At 50.2% G+C, this 19,336-nt stretch overlaps 1 protein-coding gene across 1 annotated transcript; it reads left to right on the top strand.

Annotated features, from left to right (window-relative positions):
* Nucleotides 1-9,412: 9,412 nt before the first annotated feature.
* SH2D7 (SH2 domain containing 7) lies at nucleotides 9,413-18,772 on the top strand. Its single transcript, XM_047797459.1, has 6 exons — nucleotides 9,413-9,588; nucleotides 10,994-11,083; nucleotides 14,364-14,529; nucleotides 14,806-15,015; nucleotides 16,591-17,274; nucleotides 18,722-18,772. The coding sequence occupies exons 1-6, from the start codon at nucleotides 9,413-9,415 to the stop codon at nucleotides 18,770-18,772; spliced, it is 1,377 nt and encodes a 458-aa protein (XP_047653415.1).
* The last annotated feature ends 564 nt before the right edge of the window (nucleotides 18,773-19,336 follow it).

Genomic DNA, 19,336 nt, shown 5'->3' with positions numbered 1-19,336 from the left:
GGGAGATAGAGCGGGGCGAGCCAGACGGCTTCAGAACAGAGGTTGCATTAACCAGGGTGAACAGCTCCCATGGGGAGGCGCCACCACCACCGGAGAGAGGGCTGTCTGTGTGCTTCCACAGAGGCAGGGCCAAGCCGCCTGCACTGATAGAGGGTCACTGGGAGGAAGGGACAGGGCTCCTGGAAGCTGTGGCAGTTCACTGTGTGTCGGGGGGGAGGGGCTATGTGACAGTGCGTGGATCACTCTCTGTGCCTCAGTTTCCTCATCTGTAGAATGGGGCCTAATAATAGCATTGAGCTCCTAGAGCTGTTGTGAGGTTTAAACGAGATAACACATGCAAAGCATTAGGCACACTCCCTGATGAGGCGAGTCCTTAGAATGGCAGCCGCTTCATTCGACAAACACCCTGGCCCTGCTCTTTGCCTCCGCCTGGTGTTGAGTGATGCTGAAACTCTGGAAAGGACTGGATCTGGCCCTTGATGCAGGAAGGTCTTGGTCCAGCCAGATGAGGGGAGCTTCAGAGAGGGGAGCCCTGCCAGGGGACCCTATCTGCCTTGATTTGCAGTCTCCAGCATCCAGGAGGCCTCATTTCCCTACCAAATTGGCAGGCAAATCTACACACCTGTGGTTCTCTTTTTTAGAGGGAAGGCATCTGGGGTGCTGGCCAAGTTCCCAGCCCAGGGGACCACGGAGCCAGGGCTCAGACAGGTAGAGCCGTGATGGAGGAGCTGATGGAGGATACAAGGTTTGCAGGAGCTGCGAGCCAGGCAGGGAAAACTCGCATAGGTGTAAGGGAGAACCACATTGCCCAGGGAGCAGGTGAGGACTGGACCCCAGGAGAGGCAATGGGGCTGTAGCTGCAGTGCCCTCTGTGGTCACTGTCCTGTTTCTGGGCCTGGCACTGTGCCCAGGACACCATAAGGTCCTCTGCCTTTTCACTCACCTTTCCCAGGAGCCCTTTTGGCATCCACTTCTCAGTACCCCCATCCCTCAGCTAAACCTGACCTCAGATGCTTCCGTGCTGCCCACACAGGCATTAGGACTGCAGCCAGTCTGGGAGGTAGCGCTGTTTTAACTTGCTTGAAGAGAGGCCATTCTTGGTTTTGTTTTTTGTTTTTGTTTTTTTCATTTGAAGAGACTCCATTCTAATGGTAGACACTCTCCTGGTTGGGTAAAGAGATCTCCAAAGGAGTTTCAAAGGTGCTCATGCAAAGCAAAGCAATGACAGGACAAGACCTTGGAGGGAAGGTCCCAGAAGGCAGTCAGGAGATACTGGGCAGGGAGGAGACCCAAAAAGAGCTGATCTTGGAGGGAAGAGGGGAGAGGTTTAAGCTTTGCTCTGTATTTTGAAGTTTGAATATACTGACTAAATATTTATTTATTTATTTTTGTCTTTTTGTGTTTTTAGGGCCACACCCGCGGCATATGGAGGTTCCCAGGCTCAAGGTCTAATCAGAGCGATAGCCGCTGGCCTACACCACAGCCACAGCAACGCCAGATCCGAGCCGAGTCTGTGACCTACACCACAGCTCACAGCAATGCCGGATCCTTAATCCACTAAGTGAGGCCAGGGATCGAACCACAATCTCATGGCTCCTAGTCAGATTCGTTTCCAGGGCACCACAATGGGAACTCCTACTCATTTTGAGTCAATGTATCTTAAGTCAAAGTATCTTAAGATACTTCCAGAATTTGAGTAGCAAGGAAAGGAACCCCAGGTAGGGAAGATGTCAAGAGCAAAGGCATGGAAAGTGGATGCAGCGTATATATGGGGAAGTGGGATGGGACACACAGGATCTGGTCTTGGCCCTGCCACAGACTTGCTCTTGGCCTTAAACAGGCCATTTCCAGTCCTAAGTCTCAGTTTCCCATCTTTACAAAGAAGACACATGGAGATGGTATCACGGTTACCTTGTCTACCTGTCATAAAGATAATGGGAAGAACCTAAATGTATTTGAAGTGCTTGGCATCAATGGCCATCAACATCATCAGAGATCTACTGGGGCCTCCATTTTTCCAGCTGTGCAGTGAGGCCAAGGGAGGTGGGGACAGGTTTAAGTGTGGGGCAGCCCCAGGGGCCCCCACTGTCCGAGCTGTCAGGAGCGCCAGGCCACCTGATTTTCCCAAGAGGCCCTAAACCAGTCCCTACATACCTGACCTTCTCCAGTTCTCATGAGCAAACGTCACACAATTCTGTAGATTTTCATTTTCATAGGGGACTCAGAACTACTCACTGGTGAGGCCGGCATCTACAGAGAAATAAACCGACATCTCGTTCTTGCTGCTAAAACTGAAAGGTACACCAACAGGGGAGCCCCTCTGATCTGGGGGTGGTTTCTCTTTCCTTTGGGGTTGTCAGGAGCCCACAGGCTCAGAGCAGGGCACGGAGCAGGTGGGGCTGGCAGTGTTTTTAAGACCTTGGTAGGTCCAAGGCACTCTTCTCATAACGAGTCCCCATCTCATTAGGTAGCAAGCAAGCAAATAAATAAATAAATCATTTTAATGACACAGCTACGTTTTACATTTAAAAATTATACACTGGAGTTCTCTTGCAGCGCAATGGGCTAAGGATTCAGCATTGTCACTGCAGGGGCTTGGGTTGCTGCTATGGCACGGGTTCAATCCCTGGCCCAGGAACTTTCAAGTGCTGTGGGTGTGGCCCCCAAATTATATCAACATATAATATTAATTCATGTTATACATAATTATAATATTGATATTATGTGTTAAATATGGCATACTATATCTTATATATATACCGTACACATAAAATTTTTTCTTTGCTTTGAACTTTTTGGAAATGATTAACTTTAGGATTTTGCTTTGGAATGAACTGGCTTTGAGAATTCATTTAACTGACAATTGGTGACAATTTGACAATTTGTTGGCAGTTTTCCTGCACACTTGGGGATTCTTGTGAAATAAGACAATCTGACCTCCAAACCATTTTCAGATATGATGAAACTCTTATGAATACTAAATGCATACTTGAAGCTGACCCAATGTTACATTGCATAGACATTTACACACACATTTGTTGTGATTTTGCAGTTTTCTCTTTTCGGAATTTGGAGCCAATACTGGTAAGGTGGGTTGTTGTTTCAGGTCTCAGACTTTTGTTTGTTTGTTTGTTTTTTCAGATACCTTAGCAGCATATGGAAGTTCCCAGGCCAGGGATTGAATCTGAGCTGGAATTACAGCAATGCCAGATCCTTTATTTATTTATTTGCTTTTTAGGGCTGCACCAGCAGCATATGGAGGTTCCCAGGCTAGGGGTCAAGTCAGAGCTACAGCTGCTGGCCTACACCACAGCCACAGCAATGCAGGATCTGAGCTGCATCTGCAACCTACACCACAGCTCATGGCAACAGCAGATTACTGGATCCTTTAAACCACTGCACCAGGGTGGGTATCAAACTGGCGCCTCCAAAGAGACAAGCTGAATCATTAGCCCACTGAGCTACAGTGGGGACTCCTCAGACATTTCTATCAGCCCTTTTAAAGTTCTCAGGACCTGGCCATTTTCCTTTAAGTAAAACAGAACCGCCTATTTGATGGGAAGGCGTCTGTAAGAAACAGCTGTGGGTTCTGGCTTCTCAACACAACAGCCATGCTCTATCCATGAAAAGATAAGCTCCCTCAGTAACATCAAGGGAGCAAAAGAGTCACAGTGAAATTGATGACCTCTCTGGACCAGCATCAGTCCCCTTCCAGTTTTTCTTGCAAGCTGGGGGTCCCCAAATGACTGAGCTTGACTATATTATCCATTGTCTCTTCATTCATTCACTATTTACTGAGCATAATTAACTGCAACCACTAAAGGCATTTTGGCGACATCTATCAAAATGATAAGTGCAAATACCGTTTTGATTGAGCAATCCCACTTCTGGGAACATGTTCCATGGATGTGCTCTCTTATGTTTCATCAAATCTGTATAAGGTTATCCATTGCTACATTGTTGGAAATACAAAAAACACTGGAAATGACCCAAATGATAGTCAACAGGATATGGTTTGGTTACAAAAATTATAGTGTAGCCATGCAGCTGTAACAACAACAACAAAAGGCATCCCTCTGTACTCTTATGGAAGGAGCTCTAAGGTATGTGTATATATGTATGTACATATGTATATATTTGTCTTTTTAGGGCTGCACTTGTGGCATATGGAAATTCCAGGCTAGGGGTGGAACAAGAGCTATAGCTGCCGCCTACACCACAGCCACAGCAACGCCGATCCACATCTGCAGGCTGCACCACAGCTCATGGCAATGCCAGATCCTTAACCCATTCAGCAAGGCCAGGGATGGAAATAGCACTCTCATGGATACTGGTTGGATTTGTTACCACTGACCTGGGAACTTCCTGAGGTATATTTTTTAATAGTTTTAAAAAGCAAGATGCAGAACACAGTATAGAATTCTACCTTCGGATAAGAAAGGGAGAAAATAAGTGTGTGTATATATATGCATAAAATACGCATTTTAAAAAACCAGGAAGAACAATGAATGACAGTGGTTACTTATGGGAGCTAAGATGGAGCTTGGTAGATTGGGTTTAATGCCTGGAGGGGGGATATTTTTACAGATACCTTTTAATATATATATTTTTTTCTTTTTAGGGCTGCACTTGCAGCATATGGAAGTTCCTGAGTTAGGAGTGGAATTGGAACTGCAGCTGCTGGCCACAGCAATACCAGATCCAAGCCGTATCTTCGACCTATACCGCAGCTCGTGGCAACACTGGATCCTTAGCCCACTGAGCGAGGGGCACAGCCTGAATCCTCTTAGCTCTTCTCTCTCCACCTCTGGGCACCCACATCTTCATGGAGATGACTTTAGGTTCTTAACCCGCTGAGCCACAACAGGAACTCCTAATACTTTTTATTTTTAAAAACCATGTGGATGTATCATGAATTTGGGTGATAATTTTAAATATACCTATTGAGCACCTGACTGTGCCAAGCATTGTTCTAGGCACAAAGTACAGTGGAGAATAAGGCAGACCATTTGAGAAAAAAAGAAATAGGATCATTCATTCTCCACTTGCTACTACTGCGGAACAAATTCTAACGGAATAACTAAGGGGCATGAAAATGCAGTGTTCATAAACAAAAACAAGCACCTGCTAGAACTGAGTGAAAAGTCTCCTTTGGCATTCTACCCGGGAGGCTGGCTGCCGGCAGCGCTTGGCCATGTATTAGGTTTCACGGCACAGGCTCAAGAAAAGGGTGGGAGCGTTAGTGCTGGGGTTCTGGCCATACTCAGTGGGCGTTGGTCAAAAAGGCTGCAAAGACACTGCCTCTGAGCATCTTGCTGGAGAAACCCGAGAGGTTTCCTCCTGAGATGCCATGCCAGACCAAGCTCTCTCAGGAGTCAGGAATTTAGTGGCTTATCCATGACCATGTATGGGTCCTACAGGAGAAGCATGACCTAGAACAAGAACCCAGGACAAGGAAGTTTCTATGAGACACACTTAGCCTCCTGGGGACTTCCCAGCTGGGGGATGACTTGGAGCTGGGGCTCATGTTTATCGTACGTGCACTCGCCTGCATTGGATCAGCTCACCGAACCCCCGAACCCTGCCACGTACGTACTTTTCTCTCCCTTCCATTTATACACACAAGGAAATGGAGACACAGTGAGAGTAAGTATCTCCCTGCAAAGTTACACAGCCAGCAACTGAGAAAACCAGGATTCTAAGCCGCTCGTCTAACGGCACAGCCTGAAGCCTCTTAGCTCTTCTCTCTACACCTCTGGGCACCGAGGGTTGGAGAAGGAGAGCAGAGCTGCCCCCAGAATCCTCTCCTTGTCCCAGGGTCAGTAAGTGACCACAAGTGATGATTGGCACAGAGAGATGTGAAGCACCGTCAGAGACAACCCACCCCCAGTCGTTCACAGAGCTCACCTGATGCCCCCTAACCTGGCCTCACCCCTCCTCACCCTCACTTCCTTTGAGTATAAAAATAGACTCCACTTTATTTGCCTGACTTCAGAATCTTCACATCTGGCCCGCAGCCATCCTGGGCTCCCTCTTCTAGTACACAAACAAAGCCTTTGTCTTCTTATGCAAATGGCCAGGTTCTGCTCATAAAAGTACCCCACCTTAAAAGGAGGTGGAGAGAGAATGCCTCATGGAAAATTGTAGAAACACATTTCTTTGTATTTGAATATTTCCAGAACTTTGCGTTGGCAGCAAACCAACTCTGGGTCAGCTTCCTTGGCCTTTTTTGGGCCATGAACTTCTGTAGTATCTGGCAAAGCTCATGACCTTCTTGTCAGAATGGTGTTTTTAAGTGCATGAAAATAAAATACACAGAATTACAGTGGAAATCAAATTATACTGAAATAAGTTCATCTAAATATCTAAAAAGCAGTAATATGATGTGTTCCTTTATTGGCATGTTAAATAACAAGATCCAAGGAGTTCCCTGGTGGCCTAGTAGTTAAAGATTTGGCATTGTCACTGCTGTGGCACAGGTTCCATCTGCAGCTGGGGAGCTTCCACATGCCTTAGGTGAGGCCCCCAAAACAAACAAATAAACAAATAAAAAGATCCAGCACTGGGTCTAATTATTATTATAACTTGGAACTAAGGATGAGCAAAAGCAATATTGCAAGATGTCTGCACCGGCTGTGATGTGATAGGAAAATATCTGTGATTTCCATTGGTGACAAAGTCACAAGTGCTCTGAACACTGAGAAGGTTTGTTCCCTGTACTCGCCATGGAAGGGCATGCTGAATTTCAGTTAGAGATTGGGGAAGATAAAGATGTAATCCACCCCCACTCCGCCTCCACTCCAATTTAGGAAATTCCAGTCCTTGCCAGTTCGAGCCTGGGATTTCCATTCTGACCCCAGAATATTCTTGGCTTACATCTGTGGCAGGAAGACCATTTTGCAAGTATGTGAATCCCTCCCAGTGTCCCCTGTCTGGAGTTGATGCCTCTCTGTCGAGGCTGGAAATTGTTTATAAAAAGCAATGTTTCCAGTAGCTGATCCTCCAGGAACACTTGCTGTGTGAAGGACTTGACTTTCACTCCATCCATGGGTGAGGCAAGCGGATGCCCTGCAACCCTTTTTACAGATGCAGAACCTGAATCTCAGAGACAGGGAATAAGTGGTCCGGGGGGGGTGCGGGGGGCGTTGCAGGTATACTCATGTCCTTGCCTTTCCTCTAAAGCCTCTGTATCACACACTGGCCATTGGTATTTTTATCTTGATTTGCAATGACTGTGATGAAATTATAATAGTAATAATGAAAACAGTTACCAACAGGGGAGGACCCACTGTATTTCCGTCATTACATCATCATCATCATCAGATAATATTCTAATAGCTTATGTTATTTCAGACTCTGTTCTAAAGGCTTGACTCATTTAACCTTCTACATAACAGGTTGTGTTATTGTCTCTGTTTCAAAGATAATGATACTGAAGCCCAGAAAAATTAAGTCGTTTCCTCAAGGTCCCATAGCTGGTCAGCTGGAATTGAAACCAAGGGGATATGGCATCGCATGCCCCCTTTTTTTTTTCTTTTTAGGGCCACAACCTCGGCATCCGGAAGTTCCCAGGCTAGGGGTCGAATTGGAGCTGCAGCTGCTGGCCTACGCCGCAGCCACAGCAATGCCAGATCTGAGCTGAGTCTGCAACCTACACCACAGCTCATGGTAACACCAGATCCTTAACCCACTGAGTGAGGCCAGGGAGAACCCGAAACCTCATGGATCCTAGTTGGGTTCATTAACCACTGAGCCACGAAGGGAGCTCCCTCATTTTTTTTTAAGTGAGCTGTTTTGTTGAAATAGACCATATACATTGAAAAGTGCATAAATCAGGAGAGCTCAATGAATTTTCACAAAATGAGCACATTCATCTAATTTAACCTCCAGATCAGGAAATAGAACATGGTCAGCACCCAGCAGCTCCTCACCCTTTCCCAGTCATATTCTCCCCAAGGTAACCATTATCCTAACTGCTATTGCCATTGATCAGTCTGCCTGTTTTTGAACTTATACATCTTCTCTTATTCTTAACCATTATGCTAAGCCCTAAAGTCTAGAAAGAAGCTGTTTCTTACCATTCCCATTCTACAGATGAAGAAATTGGAGTTTCTGCTGTGTCTCAGTGGAAATGAATCTGACTAGTATCCATGAGGTTGCGGATTCAATCCCTGGCCTCGCTCAGCGGGTTAAGGATCCAGCACTGCCGTGAGCTGTGATATAGGTCACAGGCGCAGCTCGGATCCCACATTGCTGTGGCTGTGGTGTAGGCCAGTGGCTATAGCTTTGATTCAACCCTTAACCTGTGAACCTCTGTATGCCAAGGGTGTGGCCCTAAAAAGACAAAAAAAAAAAAAAGGAAAGAAAGGAAGGAAGGAAGAAATGGAGCTGTCTGCAACCACTAAGTAACTTCCCTGAGGCCCGTGCCAGTTTGATGGAAGCAAGATTCTAACCCAGATCCTTGAGGCTGACTGTAGGCAATATCCCACTGTCAACTGAGCCTGGATTTCTGCTGTGAAACTTGGAAGCACATTCGAGATTCAGGGATGTTTGCATGAACAAACACCCTGGGCCCTAACTGGTCCAATGCTTCCTTATGGCAGCCCTTCTAGGAGACCCACCAATTCCAAAGGGCCCCCCTCTGCTCCAGCCACACAAGATTCGGGTTGTTCTTTGGGATCTTCAGTGGCTCCTACCTCACAGTCTTCACCTACTTGCTCTCCCGAGCACCATCTCTATGTCCTCCTGTGCTGTTCCAGGGGCACCTGAGCAAGGCTCCCCCAACCCTGACCCCGTATCTAAATAACACATCCCATCTATTCTTCTTCCTCCCCCTTTTTCTCGGAGAGCTTATCATGCCATATTCTCTATAGGTATAAGTTTCCTTCTATGGAATGTATGTGCCATGAGGCAAAGGCCATTTTGGTATGTTGACAGTAGACACTCAATAAGTCTTGCACAGAACGAAGAATTAGCACAGAACTTCACCAAGATACAAGAGGCTTCCATGAAGGAAGGATAAACTGAATTTAAATTCACCACCTTGCTAACAGTGGCCGTGTCTGGACTTTAGCCAGAGTCTGGTCTTTAGCGGAGACAAAGACCGGAGGTTGGGAGAAGAGGCCAAAGCCAGTGGAGCAGCTCATCTCCTAGCCAGGAAGTCATAGATCCTTCCCCTGCCCTGCTCAGGCTGCTAATGTGACCCCCTCCCCCCAATGTCCCCAGCCAGCCAAGGTCCCCGCCTCAGAGCATCAGAGATGAGAACCAGCCACCAGCTCAGAGGTGACAATAGGGCTCCTGTGTGCTGCGGTGGTTGGAAAAGGCGTGGACTCAGGCAAATGAAGCGGAGCACTCACAGATATAGAGGCATGCGGGTGGTCTGGGTGCTGCTTCCACTTCAGTGCTCGTCGGAATGGAGGGCAGCCTAAGGCAGCTCAGCCTGGGCAAGGGGCCCGAGGGGGCCGGGGACAGCCAGGCCCTGGCTGAGCTGCAGGAGCTGGCCCTGCGGTGGTTCATGGAGACGCAGGCCCCCCTCATTCTGCAGAACGGAGCCCTGCCCCCCTGGTTTCATGGATTCGTCACCCGCAAGTAAGGCTGCCCCTGTCCATATGCCCAGCATGGCCCCTAGCCCCTCGGGACCAAGAAAATGGTCTAGGAAAAGACTGGTTCCCGCCTTCTCCCTGGGCTAGGTAGGGACCCTGAAAGGGTGGGCAGGGGAACAGACTAGGGATGCTTTGCTTCCATGGATAGGATGGGTGAAGGCTTTGGCCCTACTCTGAGTACAGGGCTGGCGTGGCTGGGGCTGCCAGGCTGCCAGAAAAACGAAGGGCAGGCTGGAGCAGGATGGGCTCAAATCAGCTCTGAATACCTTGATGAATTAATTACTAGGGGGACTGATTCATTTATCATCCAAACCAGACCACTATTATTAAGTAGAAGAACAAACAAAACCCGAAGCAGGAAAGAAATCATAAAAATTAGAGTAGTAAGTAGGCTGGGAGAACTGTTTTAAGTGGGGACTGTCCTGGGCAAACCTGAATGTAGAGTTACTCTAGGAATTAAAGCCAAGATGCGGGGGTTGGCTTTTTGATTGAGCCGGATCTCCCAGCTGCCAAAGCACGAGATGAAGGAATGACAAATCCAGCCAGTGAGTAGGTCCTCCTGGCCCAGAATCTGGCATTGAACCAGGGCCAGCTTCACGGGCATCGACTGTGAAGGGCCCTATTCTAGGCTGACTGCTCTGTTGTCACCACCTTGAACCACATTCTTACTTTTTGAGTACGGGGCTCCAGATTTTCATTTCTTACTGAGCCTCGCGGAATTTATATTTGATCCCACATAGAGCAGGCACTCCGTAAGTATTTGGTGAGTAAGTGGGTGAGGAAATATCTGGTCTATGTCCTGCCAAACGAGAAGACAGCTGGAATTTTCCACCATGCTTCCAAAATACTTGGCATCATTTAGAACTATCCATAGCTGCCTGCAGCTGAAGGGGACATGCAAGGCAGGGGGGATGAGAACTTACGAGTTGCTATTATAGTCAGACTCCAGGCATAACGGCACCTTCTCCCTGCAGAAATTCTTGTGTAGTGCACATCCTGCACCACTGTACACAGAGGTCCTGAGCAAAGACACCATGAATCTAACATTTTCCAGCTATATGGCTGCATTCTTGCTATAGAGCCACTCAGGTGGAGAGAGGCAGTGGCTTTTGTGCCTCCTGGTGAGGCTATAGTGGAGGGTGGTATATGTGACCTCAGGACTCCAACCCAGTCCCAAGCTGAGCCGTGGGTTTGCTTGTCTGAGCCCAGAGAGACCACAGACCTAGCCAAAGGTCTAAGGGAGCTCTCTATAAAGGACTGCATGTCTGTGCACCAGGTCTGACACCCAAAGCCACGGTAAACAGGGACTCTGAGGCAGGTCTAAGTTAAGCTGCTCCTGCTGCTTGGGTGGGGGGGGCCCCGCCCCAGCTAACGGCATGTCCTCTGCCCAGGCAGACAGAACAGCTGCTCAGGGACAAAGCTCTTGGCTCCTTCCTCATCCGCCTCAGTGACCGGGCCACCGGCTACATCTTGTCCTACAGGTAAGAGAGAAAGTCCTCTGCGAAGGGCAGACAGCTTCTCCACCAGCCCACACTGCTGCGCTTTCCCTGGGTCCCGACGCCCTCACCACCTCCTTCATCCATCCATGTCCCACCGTGGGCAGCTTCTGAGCGGCACCAGCCATATACTAGGATGAAGCCCTCGCCTTCAAGGGGGTGAAACCACCACAGAGGTGAACTTCGAGCCCAGGACAGAAGGAAGAACAGCAACTTATTAGGCAGAAAAGGAGGTGTGATTGGGGTTTAGGCAGACATTTCCAGTAGATGGAACTGCATGTGCAGAAGAACAGAGGCAGAGCAGACTAGGGCATGGAGGAGCCACAAGTTGGTTGGTGCAGCAGGATGCCTGCTTTGAAGGGAGCAGTGCCTGGAGAGGAAGGTCGGGAGGCAGCTCAGGACAGCCTGGGATGCCTGGCTATATCGGTAGACTGTGAAGGGTCATCTGGTTAAACTTAGGTTTTGCAAGAATCCTTCAGGCAGCTGATGCAGGGAGGACTCAAGACAGAGGCTGGAGGGGTGGGGGAAGTTGGGACCCCTGAGAGGTGAGGCCTGGCCTAGAGGATGAAGTCTGGGCTAGGGTAGGGCTGTGGGCATAGAGAGAGGAGACAAGATGGCCAGGATGAAGTCAGACGTGGTGACGTCAGAGCCTGGGCCGTGAGTACTTTGGGTGGGGGAAGCAGAAAAAGGAAGTTCCTCCCCTACCTCTAGTTAGAAAGGGAGGCTGGGGCTCCAGGGTGAATCTCAGAAACTTCAGGTGCAGATTCAAAATTATCACTTGCCCAGACCGCCCCAGTTCACATCCTGACCTTGAGCAACGAAGGTACTTTGCCTCTCTGGGGCTTCGTTTCCTCATCTGAAATGGGAAAATTGTAATTATCTACTTTGTAGGACTGTGGAATGTGTTCAATGAGTTTATCCCTTTAAAAGTGCTTGGGGAGTTCCTGCTATGGCACAACAGGATCAGTCTCTGCAGCTCGAGGAAGCAGGTTCGACTCCTGGTCTGGCACAGTGGGGTAAAGGCTCCAGCATTGTCTCAGCTGTGGTGTAGGTTGCAACTGTGGTTTGGATCTGATCCCTGGCCCAGGAATTCCACATGCCATGGGGTGGCCAAAAAAGAAAAAGAAAAAATGCTTGGTACATGGTCTGGAACATAGTAGGGATTAAATAAATATTAGTCATTATTAAAATACCGGTTATTGTTCTATGTGCCCGATACCGTCCTAGGCATTTGGAAACTCAGCAGGTTTCAAATGTCTTTTTAGCATCAGGGCTTTTTGTTCATATCAGTTTATTAAAGAGATCAAAGTGGGAATGCTCAGAGATATGCAAATAGATCCACAGAATCCAGAAGCAGTCCCCCACATTTGGTTATTTGATTTGCAACAGAGGTGCCACTGCAATTCAGCAGGGGAAAGCTGGCCTTCTCCGTAAGTGGTGTGGGAACAACTGGCTATCCAAATGGAAAAAAATGACCTCTGCCTCACTCATACACAAAAATTAATTCTGGATGAATCTTAGATGCAACTGAGAAAACCAAAACAATACATTTGTGAAGGAAAACATAGGAAACATTTTTCATGACTTTGAGATAGGCAAAATTTTCCTAAACAAGACACAAAAGCACCGATCGTCCAAGAGAAGACTGATACATTGCATTTCTTTAAAATTAAGAATTTTTGTTAATCAAAAGAGACCATTAAGTGAACAAAAGGACAGGCCACAGTGCTGGAGAAGTTTGTCTTGTAATATATATATCTAATAAAGGACTGATATCTGGACTATATGAAGAACTCCTACATATCAGTAAGACTAAGATGATACACACACAGGCAAAATAAAGTCACTTCACAAAAGAGGGCTCAAAAGCAGGTTTAGCAATCAGGAAAATAGAAACTAGAATCACAATGAGTGGCTACGTGGAAAGACAGAGGCCACCAAATAGTTGCTGAGGATGTGGAGCACCTGGAACTCTCACACTTGGCAACAATTTGGTATAATCTACGAAAGCTAAACATAGGTGTACCCTCGATCCACCCATTCTCCTCCCGGGGATATTCTCAACAGCCATGAGTACAGATATTCAGCAAAAGCCACGTATAAGAATGCTCACAGCAGCTTTAATTATAACAGATCTGGTAATAGTCTAATGTCCATAGCAGAATGGATAAATGTGGATTTTTAAAACTGAATGGAGTACTACTTAACAATAGGAGGAAAAAAAAAAAAGCAAATTCTACATGGAGATGAATCAATCTCAAATGTAAAGAGATGAGTGAAAGAAGCCAGACACACAAAGGAAATTCTGTGTGAGTCCATTTACGTGAAACTCCGTAGCAAGCCAAACTGATCTCTGTGGATGGGGGTCAGAGTGGTGGCTATGTTTGGGGGGCACAGACTGAAAGGGGCTACGGGGGAATCTCCTGGGGAGCCGTCATGCTTTCTGTTTTGCTCTAGGTGGTGATTACATGGGTGTTAGGACGTGTGCACTGTCACTGTGTTTCTGTTACTCGCCCATGAAAAGGAAACAAAGAGGCGTTCCCATTGTGGCTCAGTGGTGACAAACCTGACTAGTATTCATGAGGACAAGGATTCAATCCCTAGGCTCACTCCTTGGGTTAAAGGATCCGGTGTTGCCATGAGCTGTGGTGTAAGCAAAGACGTGGCTCAGATCTGGCATTGCTGTGGCTGTGGCGTAGGCCAGCAGCTGTAGCTCCCATTAGAGACCTATCCTGGGATCCTCCATATACTGTAGGTGCGGCCCTAAAAAGAAAACAAAAGGAAAATGAAGAGGTGGGACTTTACAGGGTGGAGTGGAGGTAGGAGCTGAAATTCAGTCTTTTCAACCTGGCCAGGATTCAGGTGAGGCAAGTGAGGCTAAGCTGTATGGGTGTGAGGTCAGACCTCATCTTTAAGACTTGGATGGTTTGCTCATCATGGATATTTGGGTAATAATTTTGATTTTCTAAAATACTGCATTATTATCTTGATTGCTGAGTTATGTGGTATTTTGCAGCCAAGCTCGGAGCTGGGTGGCTTATTCTGCCTACCTGCCCCGGGCCCTCGCCCTGCCCTCCGTGACTGATGCTGGGGGTGGAAATACCCCCTCTCTAGCTTCCCATCACCTGCCAGGCTGAGCTGGTTGGATGCCAAGCCCCGCTTTACAGAGGAACACCAGGTCAAGGCTAAGTGGGCAGTGTGGCCCCAGGTCGGCTCCAACCCTGGGCCAAGGTGGGGCTGCTGACACCAAGTGCTTCTGTTGCAGGGGCAGTGACCGCTGCCGGCATTTCGTCATCAACCAGCTCCGAAACCGGCGCTACCTCATCTCTGGGGACACCCAAAGCCACGGCACCCTGGCCGAACTCGTGCGCCATTATCAGGAGGCACAGTTTGAGCCCTTCGGGGAGACCCTGGCTGCTGCCTGTCCCCGGGTAGGCACCCCTCTTCCCCAGGGGAGGGTGGCAGGGCAGGGTGCCCAGGCCTGGGGTATCTGCCACCCTTCCTTGCTGTCCCTATTTCCTGCTGCCCGGGGGCACTCAGTGCAGGGTCATGGTCCCCATCTGCCAAGGCAAGACAGAGACAACATTCTATCTGAGGTCAGGACCTCGTAGGAATGTTTGAGTCCCTAGCCAGCAGGCTCTGGCAGGCGGCTGGAGGCCACCCAGGGGTATATGACCGCACACCTGCTGTGTCCCCACCACCCCCAGCCAGAGGACAATGATCTGTACGATGCCATCACCCTGGGCCTCCATCAGACTACTCAGAGCCTGGAAAACCCACCTGCTGCACTGCCTTCCATGGAGGTTCCAGACAAGGCCACCAGCCCCCGCCTGTCTCCAAAGCCCCAGGTCTCCTTCCTCCACAAAAAGAGCCTGGATGCAAGTTCCTGGAACCTCTCTGAGGAAGAAAGCATGGAGGTGAGGAGGACTCTGGGCTACCTAGGGTCAGGGGTGCTAGACCAAGATTGTGGGTGCCACAGCTACCATCAGGCCCTGCGAGGCCACACTGGCCAGCCCCTCAGGCTGTGGAGGGTGAGTGCCAGGCCCAGAGAAGAGCCAGCCCAGCCTAAAATCATCCAGTGGTTCACCCATGCCGTGGCCTCTGGCCAGCTGGATTCAGTTCAGACTATGGCTTGGCCTTTCTAGCTGAGTGACTTTGGACAAGCCGCCTAACCCCTCTGGACCTCAGCTGACCAAGCCCGAGGTTCCTGTGAGGATTGAATCAGGAAATGGATATGACATGTCTGAAAAACCCCTTTGTAAACTGTAGAGTGGGGTCCCTGTGAGTCAAGATCTTATTCTCCTCCATGGCAAGTCACAGAAGGGACTCAGAGTTTTTCTTAATATATATCAGATCACAGAATGTTGAGAGCCTCTCCTCATGCTTAGAAGAAAATCTGAAATCTTCACTAGGATCCACAAGAGCCTCACCAGGTGTCCTGCCACCTTGCCCCCTTCTTCACTTTTCTCAGGCCTCACTGGCTGTGGCGTCATCCTTGCTCCCACCTCAGGGCCTTTGCACCTGCTGTACCCACTCTGCCAGGAATGCTCTTCCCACCAGATATCTGCATGGCTTACACTCTCACTGCTTTCCACTCTCAGCTCAAGGGTCATCTTGTCAGAAAGGCTCTAGGAGGCCTCTCGTGGCACAGCAGGTTAAGGATAAGGATTCAGTGTTGTCACTGCAGTGGCTCAGGCTTTGATCCCTGGACCAGGAACCTCCCCATGCTGTAGGTGTGGCAAAAAAAAAAAAAAAAAAAAAAAGACCTACCACCTAAACTACAGAAAATATCCCCTCTTCCACCTCTCGTCTCCTTGTCCTATTACCCTGCTTTGTTCTTTTTCATAGTTCAGATCATGAGCAGACAGTATATTATCTTGTAATGTATCATTACATCCATCACACTGTTACATCAACAACATTAAACTATATAACCGAGCAGCATGTTGCTCATCTCCAGGTTATAACATAAACTCCCAAGAGTTAGTCTCAGTCATCATTGAGCCTCTGGCACCTGAGATGGTGTCTACATGGTGCCTACTAAACATTTGTCGAATAAATACAAAATTGGTGGACTGGGGAGGGATCCGTGAGTGGGTGGGTTCAGAGGGCTTTGAGGGACCTGTGGACCAGTACCAGGAGGTGCAGTTTGAGCCCTTTGGGGAGACCTTGGCTGCTGCTTGCCCCCGGGGAGGCACCCCTCTTCCCTGGGAGAGGGTGACAGGGCAGGGTGGGGAAAGGAGCAGGGCAGGATGCTTGTTGGTTGGAGGTAGAGCTCATGGCCCCTGGCCTTGAATGCCAACATAAAGGCCATGTGGAGGGTCCGAGAGCATGAAGCTGGCAGGGACCCCAAATGTCAACCAAGCCCTGCATGGAACAGGTAAACTGAGTCCAAGACCCAGGGCCTCAGCTGCTTTGAGAGAGCTGCAGTTTACCTGAGGGCAGCTTGGTGACAGGGTAACCTTTAAGCGGCTCTGTCCCTTTCTCCCCAGGCCCCCGTCAGGGTGCCTCCCCTCCCGGAGAGGAGTGCCTCCCTTCTGGATGAGTCTTTTGGAGGCCCCGATGACATCGTCTACGCAGACCTGAGGAAGAGGAACCAGGCACTGCTAGGCCTGGGCGCAGATGTGTCCGGTAGCCAGGCCTGCTCCCTAGGCAAGGAGGCCCTGTGGGGACTCTCAGATGGAAGCCAGAACAAACCTGACAGCCCGGGACCTGCCCTCTCTGGAGTGAGCCCAGACCAGGGCCCTAGAGTGTCTCCCACATCTTGGGGTCTCCTCCTGTCCCCCAGTTCTGAGGCCCTAGGATCCTCAGCTGCTACCTGGAGCCAGGGGTCTCCAAAACTGAGTCGCGGGGCTCAGCCCTGCTCCCAGGGTGCTTCTGCAGACAGCAATGAGCTCATCCGGATAGCAGGCCTCCCAGAGGAGGCCAGGGATGTGCTGGACCAAGAAGGCGGCAGTACCTATGAGCAGATCGCAGCCTGCTGGGATGGCCTGCCCAGGCCCCTCTATCCTGGGGCCAGCCCCACATACAGCAAGATTTCAGGGCCCATGGACTGTGGCTACGAGAGGATCTCAGGGGCCCCGGAGCTGCCGGAGCCCAGAAACACCTATAAACAAATCCCAGCAGTCAAGAGCAAGGAGGCAAGCCGGACACATAAGGTGGGCTTTGTGGATGGGGTGGGGTGGCTGCCAGCCCTTAGAGAGCACTTGACCAGAGGAGGGAGCCTTGGCCCTCAGGCAGGGGCAGTTCAGTTCACTGCCACTGCCCAGGACTTTCCAGCCCTAACTTCTGCTTGGAGATGGTGGGAGAGGCAGCTATTAGGTTTGGATCTTAGATGGGGGCTTCCAGGCCCTTCTGAGGTCCTTCTCTGTGGCAGAGCGGGACCCCTATCCCTCCCTCTTGCAGGGGTCTTGAGCCTCAGAGAGGTGGACAAGGGTCCTGGCTTCAGGTCTGACTTCCCTTGGCCTTTGTCCTGGCACAGCTACTCCCTGGCCACGTGGCTTTGGACAAGATAGTTTCCCCAGCAACCAAGTATGTCCCCAATACTGCAAGTATTCCTCATGTACCTGAAGTTGAATTTTACCAGGCATCCTGTATTCTTATTTGGCACTTATCCAGGATCTCCATTTCCTCATCTGTAAAATAGGCTGGTCCTACAGCTGCGTCCAGGGATGGCTGCCCAGGTGATAGTGCGAGGCATCCTTACAAGCTCAGGACACAGCCCACAGACAGCAGTCTGTTAAGAGCTGCTACTGCTGAGGGTTTCTGATAAGAAAGGAAAAAAGGGGAAGCAGGGATGAGGAGGGCGGAGGGAGGTGCGCAGGGGAACCCTCCTGAGCTCTGGGCCCCAGCGAGCCTGCCTACACCTGAAGCCAGCGAGCTGGGAGAGAGCATGTCCTGAGGGGATAGGCTCAGATTCCTGGCGTGTTAGGACCTCCTCTCCAGGCCCGAACAGCGAGACCCCCAAACCCAAAGCTCCCAGCTGGAAGGCTGTCACCAGAAGCTCTGCCAGCTCCTCCCTGTGTACAACCCCAGCCCCACCCCAGGGCATAGTTAGCCAGAGAGCCCTGGGGTTGTGGGCCCCAGGGGAGCCAGTGAGGGAGGGGGAGGCTCGGCCCTTCTTCTCCACTTTGCCTTAAATTCCTCAGCCGGAGGGTGAATCCTTCAGCCAAAACCAGGAGGCTGCCGTGGAAGTCCTGGCACTGAGGGCCCTGGAGCAACTATCAGTATTCCAACTGGGGGAGTTCCCATTGTGGCTCAGTAGGTTAAGAACCCGACTGGTATCTGTGAGGATGTGGGTTCAATCTCTGGCCTCGCTCAGCATTGCTATGAGCTCCAGTGTAGATCACAGACATGGCTGAGATCCCACATTGCTGTGGCTGTGGCTGTGGCTGTGGCTGTGGCTGGCAGCTGTACCTCCGATTCAACCCCTAGCCTGGGAAACTCCATAGGTCGCAGGCGTGGCCCTGAAAAAAAAGAAAAAAAAAGACAAAAAAAAAATTCCAACTTGGCCTCTCTCTGGCCTTAGGCCCCAGCCCCCAGCACTGCCGAGGGACCCTCTGAGCCTGGCTCTCCCCTCCCTGTCCAGGGACCCAAGCTCCAGCATCTTCTCCCTCCTTGCAGCCCGACAAGCTCCGGAGGCTCTTCTTCACGGACAAGAAACATAAATCCTGAGGAGGCCTGGCTGCCAGCAGCCCAGCAGGGGGTTTCCCAGTACCCGGGCTATGCTGGAGGTTACTGGGAAGCCCTCAGCTCCCCTGAAGTCACCCCGTGGACCCTCAGACCCAACCAGCCTGCTCAGAAACCAGCTGAGAGACACAACCCAGGTGCCCACTGGAGACAGGGTGGGAGGGGACCCTCCTGGTGCCTGCAGCTCAGGGCTGTGTCCTGCTTCCCCACTGCCTCCCACCCAGCCAGAGGAAATCAAGGCCCGAGAGGAGTGGGGGCCAGCCAAGGGCAGGGGTCAGCACCCCACTTCCAAGATGAGCTTCCTGGGGCCCGGGCTGATGGACTGAGCCAGCCTCCCACCACTGAACACTTACTCAGCTTGGGGCGGGCCCTGTGCCACGCGTAGCATTTTCCTAACGGGCTGTGTGACTTCACACAGTTGCTCTTAAGACCAAAACCAGTCCCCCTCCTCCTGGCGCAGCAGAAAGAGGGGAGGGCCCAGGGCCACATCCCTGCTCCTGCCCCAGGGGTGTGGGACAAGAAACCAGGGAAGCGGCAGCACAGCCCCAG

The sequence above is a fragment of the Phacochoerus africanus genome, chromosome 9 (genome assembly GCF_016906955.1).
Source record: "Phacochoerus africanus isolate WHEZ1 chromosome 9, ROS_Pafr_v1, whole genome shotgun sequence".
NCBI lineage: Eukaryota > Metazoa > Chordata > Mammalia > Artiodactyla > Suidae > Phacochoerus > Phacochoerus africanus.
This window is presented reverse-complemented; position numbering and strand designations above follow the sequence as displayed.

Excerpts from the sequence above, each read along its gene's own strand:
- SH2D7 (XM_047797459.1), top strand. The coding sequence starts at position 9,413 with ATGGAGGGCAGCCTAAGGCAGCTCAGCCTGGGCAAGGGGCCCGAGGGG. Across the intron at positions 11,084-14,363 it reads GGCTACATCTTGTCCTACAG|GGGCAGTGACCGCTGCCGGC; the intron begins GTAAGAGAGAAA and ends CTTCTGTTGCAG. Across the intron at positions 15,016-16,590 it reads CTGAGGAAGAAAGCATGGAG|GCCCCCGTCAGGGTGCCTCC; the intron begins GTGAGGAGGACT and ends CTTTCTCCCCAG.